Source organism: Syngnathus acus, chromosome 8 (genome assembly GCF_901709675.1).
Source record: "Syngnathus acus chromosome 8, fSynAcu1.2, whole genome shotgun sequence".
Taxonomy (NCBI): domain Eukaryota; kingdom Metazoa; phylum Chordata; class Actinopteri; order Syngnathiformes; family Syngnathidae; genus Syngnathus; species Syngnathus acus.
This window is the reverse complement of record NC_051093.1, coordinates 8,670,860-8,680,422: the sequence shown is the minus strand read 5'-3', so window position 1 is coordinate 8,680,422 and position 9,563 is coordinate 8,670,860. Positions and strand designations below refer to the sequence as shown.

Here is a 9,563-nt window from a genome sequence, read left to right as displayed (position 1 = left end):
CACAACTGCCCCATCCTATCTCTTTAAATGACACGGAGCCGTGCCGCTCTGCGCGTGTGCGTGCATGTGCATGCGTGCGTGTGTTTGGGGGAGAAATTACGCGAGCGCTGCTAGTGTTGTGCCGGAGGACGATCGAAAACACAACACAGGCGCCCCCGTCGTTCACCTTCAATCGCGTCGTAGAGGAAAAAAGGATTCTCATCGCTTCTCCACCTGCGTGTGAATGCGCTTCATATTTGGACCAGCCGGCTGCTCCTCCGTCGTGTCTATGGGATCCGTGGGTGCATTGCTGGCCTCACGATAGGAAATAGCGGGCAGGGCGGCCTCCTGATCATCATTTGTTTCGCCGATTTACCAGGAGAAACGTCATCGAGAGGAAGCGTGCGGAAAATGGATTAAAAGACGACTGGATGAATAGCCATCTGAGAGGTAAGCGGGGATAGTGGATGCACAGTGGCGGGTGTGCGTGCGTGCGTGCGTGCGGCCGTGATGGGTGAAGCTGCGCTTGCTGATAGCAGCAGCAGCATCATCCACGCTCCACACTGCGGTCCTCCCGCTCCCCCCAAGATGAATAAGAGCGCGCAAGGGTCTAGGGAACGGAACGGGGACAGTTCGGTGCACGGTACTAGGTGGTCCAGCCTCTTTGTGCGTCTCGGGGAGACGAAGGTGATCAGCCCGCATCGAGCTGCGGCTTATTAACGAACACAGTGACGTCAGCGTCTGTGAGTGACGTAACTGCGTTTGGTTGTCATTTTGTGCAATGTGCTTTCCAGTTTTAATTGACTGTTTTCGGGAGAGCATCCATATTCAGTGGATGGCTCTGTTTTCACTCAAGTAGCTAAGAAACAACATGTTGGATATTTACAGTCATTTACAGGATTGAACAATCCGTAGAAGAACTGATGGATAGACCATGCCTGTCCATGTCGAGGGATGCACTTGAATAGCATTATCAGCATTACATCCACTCATCAAGTCTAAATCCTTCTAAATCCCTCATTAAAGCCTGGAGGACTAGTCAACAAGAGTAACTTTGCATTAAAGGCTAGCTGCAGTCAAAAGGTCTAATCAGCTTTTGTTGACATCAACAAAGTAGTGTGTAGCCACTGTCTAATTAATGTCCTCCTCCTGTGCCCGCTTGGGATGCAAATTCTTTGTAGCCACCTACACTAAATTAGCTGCGATACATTTTCCATGCAATTTATTTGATATTTTTACAAATCACGGAATTATCTACAAGTGGAGATCCAATATTGATAAAACCCAAATGATCAGTGAAGAATACTATATATTGTCAAAGTATAATGTCTATTTGTGATACAGGATACTTTGAACTTGATTTTCAATCAATGGTTTAAGGCCTATAAGAAAGAAGATTAGCAAGCATGTGTTGCTTCATGTCCAGTATCCCCTTTCGGGTGGATCAATGAGCATTATGCCATGTTCCTGCTGCAGGAAGGAAGTCAACCTTCTTAGCAGCAAAACGAAACATGCACTTCCAAATTTATTCATATTTTTATTCCATCATGGATGGATGGCTAAAGTTGTTTAGGATTCAGGGAATGATTTAACATCAAATTGTGTCAACTGTAAATGTTTTACTTTTCTTCAAATGCAGCGCATCAAGGCTCCATCACTGTTTACTGTATTTTTAATGTGATTACACAAGCAGAGAGGCTGCTGTGAGAGTGACTGTATTGACTTTGTATAACTACACAAGCTTCGCACATTTTCGTCAGCTCGGTTCATTACTGGGCATCCCATATTTTTACACCTTTTATATTATCGCTTTACACAGATGAATGGCCCCGATGAGCGCAGTAGGAATATAAGATTTGATAGATGGCTGTGTTTTACAGAGGGGAAATCCAATCATATGTTTGTTTACAATTTACCGAGACTGTACAATCAGACTGAGATTAGAAATCGTTGGTGATAGGGGGCAATTTCCAAATATTTAAGCGTTCCATGGACGGCGTGAAAAACAATGAGGACTGACCTACAGTACAATGTTTTTCAATTCCCAGTTTACATTATGACCCAAATGTACATTTTAGGATTCTCTGACTCTGGATCCGATTAAAAACGAATCGTGTGATCTGATGATTAGATCTTGGCGCTCGATGAATAACGCGGGCAGAAATGTTGATTGTAGAGGTGCTGAATTTGGCTGGCTGAATCATGGAAGCGAGATGGAAAATGAGTTATTCATACAGTTCCACTTCACAGCCTGGGTTGACTTCTCCTCTTAACTGACTGAGACCCTTTTGCAGCCAACCAAGCACACATCACTGGCAGTGCCACTGAGCTGGAAAGGAAGAGTTGTTTAGGTAACTCCGTACTCGATGGGATAAACACGGTGATAGTGTCGAGCGCGGCCAGAGTGATTCATCAGGGGAGACAAACCTGTTGCCTCATTCTAAAGCGCAACGTAGCCAAAGTTTTTTTTCCAGAGGCCGGCATGCTGAAAAACTACTTTTGACATTCTTAGACTAAATTTAGTATTAAATTTAATAAAAATTAATTAATTTAATTAATTTATGAAGCACACCAATTTAAATAATAAAGCAATTGTTTTTTTAGGTGTATATTGAATTATAGCTATTTTCATAATGTGAAATTTGTGATCGCCTTTTTTTTTTTTTTACATCGTGCTGGCTGTAGTCGGTCTAGCAGAAAGAATTGTTGTATTATGTAATGGAGAAACCTGGTGATGCTGCAGCTGAGATAGAGCAAGGCTCCATCTGCTAAGAGATTTCTTAAAAGGTCAAAAAGGGCTCATGTTAAGGAATTGATAGCGTGAATTTAGACATGTACAAGTAGCATGTGTTTATGCACACTCGGTTATTGTGGCAGAATAGGGCTGAGTGATGCTGTTGTGTGTGAAGCCCTAAAGCCTGGCTCTTACATAACTGATCGGTTGGAGCCTGCTGCTGCTGCTGCTGCTGCTGCTGCTGCTGCTCTTGCTGACACAGTGGCGGGCGGCATCAGAGACAACAGGCAAGATGAGGCCATGGATCATTTAACACTCTCAGGTGTTGTCATGTTAACATGGCATCCATCACACGCCCAGAAACATATTCAAACTAAGTGTGAAGATATTTGGAATAAATCAGTGTTGATGATATTCTAATACAGTTCCATGAGCTGTAATCTCAAAAGGTTTAGTGTCACATATTGTTGAATATGAAGTCAGATTTTGATGAGGCGATTTTTATAATAACCCTGGGATTAAATAAAAATTGAAAATGAGTCAACTAAGGCTGAAAAACACAAAAACTTTAAATAAATAAATAAATAAAAAATGAACAATTTAAAAACAAAAAAAAAATAAAATAAAATAAAATCACTGATTGTGACCAACAACCAAACCTTCACGTTTGAGCCATTTTTGTTAGAACATTTTCAGTGATCAAATTTTCGGTGCATCCCTACTACTAGGTGCTATTCTAGTTTTGTCTGATTTTAACATTGCATCTGTGCCTTTCTCCTCAGGTTCCCAATGTTGAACATGTCCACCCCCAGTGAGCTGAAGTCTCCCTGCGTGACTCGCAACGGCATGGTGAAGCTGCCCCCCAGCCAGCCCAACGGTCTGGGCAGTGCCAGTATCACCAAGGGCACCCCTGCTGCCAAGAACCGCCTGTGCCAGTCCTCCTCGGTTCCCTCCATACTGCCTCCTCCGCCATCCTCCCATCCCTACCACCACCACCACCACTTGGACAACACGGTCATGCCGCATTCAGCGGCCTCCATTCTCGGTTGCGACCTGGAACCCGGGAAGCAGCTCGTAGGTCTCAAGTCGTCCCTCCGCCAACTACCCCCGCTCACTCTACCCAAACCCATCCTGCTGGAGCGCCAGCTTGTCTTGGATGAGAAGCTGTTAAATCGACTACTCTGGTACTTCACCACAGCTGAAAAGTGCGTGCTGGCGCAGGTATGCAAGACATGGCGTAAGGTGCTGTATCAGCCCAAGTTCTGGGAAGGCGTCACACCCATATTGCACGCCAAGGAGCTTTATACCCTGTTGCCCAACGGAGACAAGGAGTTTGTCAGTCTTCAGGCCTTCGCCCTACGTGGATTCCAGTCTTTTTGCTTAGTGGGTGTGTCAGACCTGGACATTTGTGAGTTCATTGATAACTACCCCCTCTCCAAGAAGGGTGTACGTTCAGTCAGCCTCAAGAGGTCCACCATCACCGACGCGGGATTAGAGGTGAGTCATTCTCGCTTTGAGAATCACAATTTGTCTTTGAACCTGATTTGAAAAGACGATGTACAGTGTTTTCAAATCAATCAATTGGCAGCCCCAAAACTTTTGTCCATAAATGTCACAAGATTGTGCAAGGAACTCCTCACCTCACTTCAACATACCGTAATTTTCGGACTATAAGTCGCACCGGAGTATAAGTCGCACCAGCCATAAGATGCCCAAAAAAGTGAAAAAAAACCATATATATGTATATAAATCGCTCCTGAGTATAAGTCGCCCCCCCACCCAAACTATGAAAAAAACCGCGACTTATAGTCCGAAAATTACGGTAGTTGCTTGACTACAAGATTCCACAACATGGCAGCAAAGCACTAATTAGTCGAAATGAAATTTCTCAAGTCACTTCGGCGTAGTTCCTTGACATCAAAATGTCACAAATGAACACTTTTATTGATTTGTCCAGAACAAATCAGTGCATTTCTCACAAATAATACATTAGCGGTAAGTGGCAAAAACAATACCTGCACATAAAATTCATTAATGCTATTAGCTAGTCCAAATAACAAGCTAGCACAAACTGACATAATAATACAATAATTCCATTGCCATGAACAGAAGCTTCTGAATCTTTCACACATGGCTTTTCATAGCTGCTAGGCTATTCTGGGATGAGTGGATGGTTGCCATGGTGAACGCTGGAACTGTTGCCTGCATGATCTACAGTTTACATGGCGTAGATGGACTTTGCTGTTTTTGCATTACCGATCGATCGTGCCTTAAACAGACACTAACACCAACCGAGTAGATTTACAGCATCTTTAAAAACATGCTGTTTCACTTTGATATTCCATCCCATGCAAACTTTGCACAATTATATGCGGCATTTGTATTGCAGGTGATGTTGGAGCAGATGCAGGGTCTGATGCATCTGGAGCTGTCAGGGTGCAACGACTTCACGGAAGCCGGCCTGTGGTCCAGTCTAAACGCCCGCTTAACATCACTCAGTGTCAGCGACTGCATCAATGTCGCGGATGACGCCATCGCTGCCATCTCACAGCTCCTACCCAACCTATCGGAGCTGAGCCTGCAGGCCTATCATGTGACTGACACAGCCATGGCCTACTTCACTGCCAAACAGGTGGGGTTGAAAATCGACACCCCAAATTCTCCCATAATAATTTCTATCGCATGATCTAACCAGCATCTCCTCGCTTGTGTAGGGCTACACCACCCACACTCTGCGGCTTCACTCGTGTTGGGAGATCACCAATCACGGCGTGGTAAATATGGTGCACAGCCTTCCCAACTTGACGGCACTCAGCCTTTCCGGCTGCTCCAAAATCACTGACGATGGTGTGGAGCTAGTGGCGGAGAACCTGCGGAAGCTCCGCAGCTTGGACTTGTCATGGTGCCCCCGAATCACCGACATGGCCCTGGAGTACATTGCCTGTGACTTGCATAAATTGGAGGAACTAGTCCTTGACAGGTCAGTGTGTGTGATTTGTAATGACGAAAAATGCGTCAATGTTACAATTGACAGTCACATTTCTATCAAGCGAAATATTTGACTTGAATTGATTAGTTATGTAAATATTGAGATCCAACGACAAAACGTTGTGGTTGTGATGCAGGTGCGCTATTCTCATATCCCTGGGTGATTAGCCAATAAATTAAAAAAAATGAAAAATTCAACCTGACACGATACATTGCAAACACTTCTTCATCCTCCCACTGTAATAATTGGCATTTCTTGAATAAAGTTTTTTTTTTTTCGTTCCATGTGACATGCAAGTAGGCGGACATTTATTGCACAGCGTTTTTTTTTCTTCTTCAGCCCAGCGGTGCCAAAAATATTTACTTCAAGGAAACCACCCATTTTACTTTGCATCTACTTTACTACATTTCTTTGTGCATTTAATGTCAGCCCATTCATCCCAATTGTCATGGCAAGAATAGGCAAGAAACTACTCGTATCATTAAAGTCTTCTTATACAGCATTTTAGTCGCAATATACAGTTGAATTGAAATGGTAAAAGCTTTCCCGGTCCTTGTTTTATTTTGTTTACATGGGTGACTAATTAATATATGTAGAAGCTATGATGCATTATGTCCGGCCCAATGGCCTTTTATAATTGAGTGACTAACTCATACTTCCAGTAGATAGTAGACACACGCACACACACACACAAAGAGGACAATATAACACCACAATAGTCCCTACAGATTCTTGTCATTATAACACACAGCGCTGGAGCCGGGAAGTGGTTGAAGGGCAAAATATCCCAGTGAGAGCAGAGCTTTGTACTGGTGCCGTCGCTATTCTGCTGAGTCCCGCTGAAAAACGGTAGACTCATCAAATGTACATTCCGTGGATAAATCGAACATTTATGGAACATTATCTGGCAATTCGGTTTGAACAAAAGGGAGAGCAAAACTGCAAGTTGTAAACATCCAACCATCCGTCCCGTTTCTATACGGCTTGACCTCATTTGGGCCACGGGTGAGCTGAAGCCGATACAATCGGACTTTGGGTGAGAGGCCTCGTACACGCTTGGACTGTTCACCAGCTAATTGTAGACAAACAACCATTCACGCTCACATTTGGAGTCTTCAAACACAACGGAATTCTGGGTTCTTTTCCTAGCTGTGAATTTTGAGCAGATTGAGTTACCCAAGCAGATTGAACCACAATGTTGTTTTTTTAATTGATTTAATTTGATTTCATTTTTGTGCATAATAAACTGAATTGGAATGTGCTTTCTTTTTAGGTGTGTACGGGTCACCGACACAGGTCTGGGCTATTTGTCCACAATGTCATCATTGCGGAGCCTCTATCTGCGCTGGTGTTGTCAGGTAACAAAATATACACACAAAGTTTGAGTTACTGTTCATTATTCCATACGATTTTTTGTGTGTGACATACTCAGGTGCAGGATTTTGGTCTGCAGCATTTGTTTGGAATGAGGAGCCTTCGTCTACTCTCTCTAGCAGGTATGCTTTGTTCTGAGTTCAGGTTTGAATATGATCTGATATTTCTGGGAAGATATGTGAATTATGAATGAACTGTCGATGATGGATAATATACATGGCTGCGTCATCGGTTCATGGTGGTCCCATATGACGTTTGGAATTTATGAATGGCACGCAATGACCACTGCTGAAGACACGGTACCCACACCGCCACCCAGCGGCCACTTTTAAGCAATAAAAATAATAATAATCTTGGAACTATTCCTGCTGATTATAAACTAAAGTTCCACTAGTCACCAGGGACCAAAACTGAACTCCACCATGAATAGAGAACATTTGTTAGTAATTGATACCCCAAAAAAGGTGATTGCAGCAAAGCACTACTTTTTTCCTACTTTAATTACATTTAAGCAAAAATGTTCATCTTAACAAAATAAGTGAGCTGGCAAATGTTGAGCATTTGAAGTCGCCAGATTGAAACCAATGAGTGTCCCTCCTCTAGGTTGCCCCCTACTGACCACCACCGGCCTATCGGGCCTCATTCAGCTGCAGGATCTAGAGGAGCTGGAGCTGACCAACTGCCCGGGAGCCACCGCCGAGCTCTTCAATTACTACTCGCAACACCTGCCGCGCTGCATGGTTATCGAATAAAAACCACCATCCCACCCTGGGCAACCAACCGCAATACTTCCACCTTCCGCCTCGTTACTCTTCCTCACTCTCGTCAAATGCCAGCCAGGATACAGAACATTGCTCCTCATCTCCTGGCACCTCCACCCCACCCGCCCATCTTCTTCCACACCCCATTGAGTTTTGGCAGGAGGACTGAGAGGAGGGGAAGACAAGCGGGTGCTCCACGACCGGATGGGGTTCGTTGGGCGAAGGAGATACTGCGGCTTGCTATGACGTCTTGTCTGGCCGTCAATTTCTTTTTGGAAGGAGGTTTCAGACAATAAACTTGGATGCAGCTGTGACAAAGTGGTATTAGAAAAACACAAATACTGACTTTTTGTGTTCCTGTTTTGGTGGAACTCACACATGTGCTTATTATACACTTTAACCACACTCACACAGTGTATGTGGTCAGTGAAACAAGACCATGAGTACTAACAGATTTTTTTTCATCACTATGTAAAATAGTCATTTTTTTCCTCCCAGCTTCAGTGGTCAGACACAAACCAGCCGGTGATGAAATCCGACGTCTCGGATGGAACTTCTCTTTCTCTTTTTTCCTCCCTCTTTGTGCGTGTGATGTGTGTGTCATGATTCCATAGGTTCCATTTTTTTTCGGGGGGGGGGGGGGGGGATACCACCACCTCTTTTTTTCATGAAACATTTGCAAAACAACTGTTTACATCGTTTGTCATTTTTGTTGGACTTGCACGCTTGACTGACTTATTGTTTCACATTTCCTCACTTTTTCTTTTTGGCAAGACGGTGAAATTCTAGTTCGAGATGAGACGCTGTTGTACACTATCGCTTTTGTGTCTTTAAAAGTGAGTCGGAGAAGCAGTGGAAGAGTGAAGAAAGAGTTTTACTTTTTTGCTGGAGAAACTTTACTGACGGTTAAGTGCTTTTTGCCTTGAAAGGTTTCACGCTTGCAAGGCTGTTGGCTGCCTTGAAATGTTTCAGTCGGATGACAAAAGTGTCGATTTCAAGTATTTCTGGATGTTGAATTTTGGAACTTCACTTCAAATTGTGGTTGAAACACATTGATGGTTTAGTCTTTCTATTTGCAAGTGTGTGTTTCAAGAGGTGAACATGAATTGTGGACCCCCCCCGCAGGGTCAGATAACTTTATGTAAAGTCAGGGGATTTCAATACAGTATTTATTAACTCCGTCGAGGAGGATTTTTTGTTTTGGGGTGCTGTTCTGTCAGCGGGCTCACTCACAAATTACCCGACAAATTTTAAGACGACATGCTCTTAAGGCATATCCATGAAAATATCAAGAACTAGTCATGGTCAAGATAATGAAACAACATTGACACTCACAAATGTAGTAAATTAGCTTAACCAGAGTTAAAGACAAATTTACAGATGCCTTTTATGTTATAGTTTGGAGTCAGAAATTGTGAATGACTGAGTTCAGATAAACCACAACCAAAGAGTGAACACACAATGAATTCCCAAAATAGATTGAAAAATAGAAATAGATTAGTTCCAGTCTGCTCTCAAAAAACTAAATATGTAATAAGAAAAGTACCATACTATTTGAATACATTATAAAAACTGGTGGATTTTGTCTCTTTAATTCATATTCTACAAATTAAACATGATTGAGAACACGGTGTTTCAATTAGTTGGGCTACATGGAACATATTACAAAAAAAAAAAAGAGCTTGACATCCCCTTTAAGTTGGTGGACTTTATGTGGTTGTTTTAA

At 43.1% G+C, this 9,563-nt stretch overlaps 1 protein-coding gene across 1 annotated transcript; it reads left to right on the top strand.

Annotated features, from left to right (window-relative positions):
* fbxl16 (F-box and leucine-rich repeat protein 16) lies at positions 1 to 8,472 on the top strand. Its single transcript, XM_037257077.1, has 7 exons — positions 1 to 429; positions 3,496 to 4,210; positions 5,103 to 5,345; positions 5,428 to 5,693; positions 6,976 to 7,060; positions 7,135 to 7,198; positions 7,680 to 8,472. The coding sequence occupies exons 2-7, from the start codon at positions 3,503 to 3,505 to the stop codon at positions 7,826 to 7,828; spliced, it is 1,515 nt and encodes a 504-aa protein (XP_037112972.1). The 5' UTR covers positions 1 to 429; positions 3,496 to 3,502; the 3' UTR covers positions 7,829 to 8,472.
* The last annotated feature ends 1,091 nt before the right edge of the window (positions 8,473 to 9,563 follow it).

What these genes read in the sequence shown, in the direction of transcription:
- fbxl16 (XM_037257077.1), top strand. Translation starts at nt 3,503, where the DNA reads ATGTTGAACATGTCCACCCCCAGTGAGCTGAAGTCTCCCTGCGTGACT. An exon ending in CCTACTTCACTGCCAAACAG is followed by an intron (nt 5,346 to 5,427) that starts GTGGGGTTGAAA and finishes TCGCTTGTGTAG; the next exon opens with GGCTACACCACCCACACTCT. An exon ending in TCGTCTACTCTCTCTAGCAG is followed by an intron (nt 7,199 to 7,679) that starts GTATGCTTTGTT and finishes TCCCTCCTCTAG; the next exon opens with GTTGCCCCCTACTGACCACC.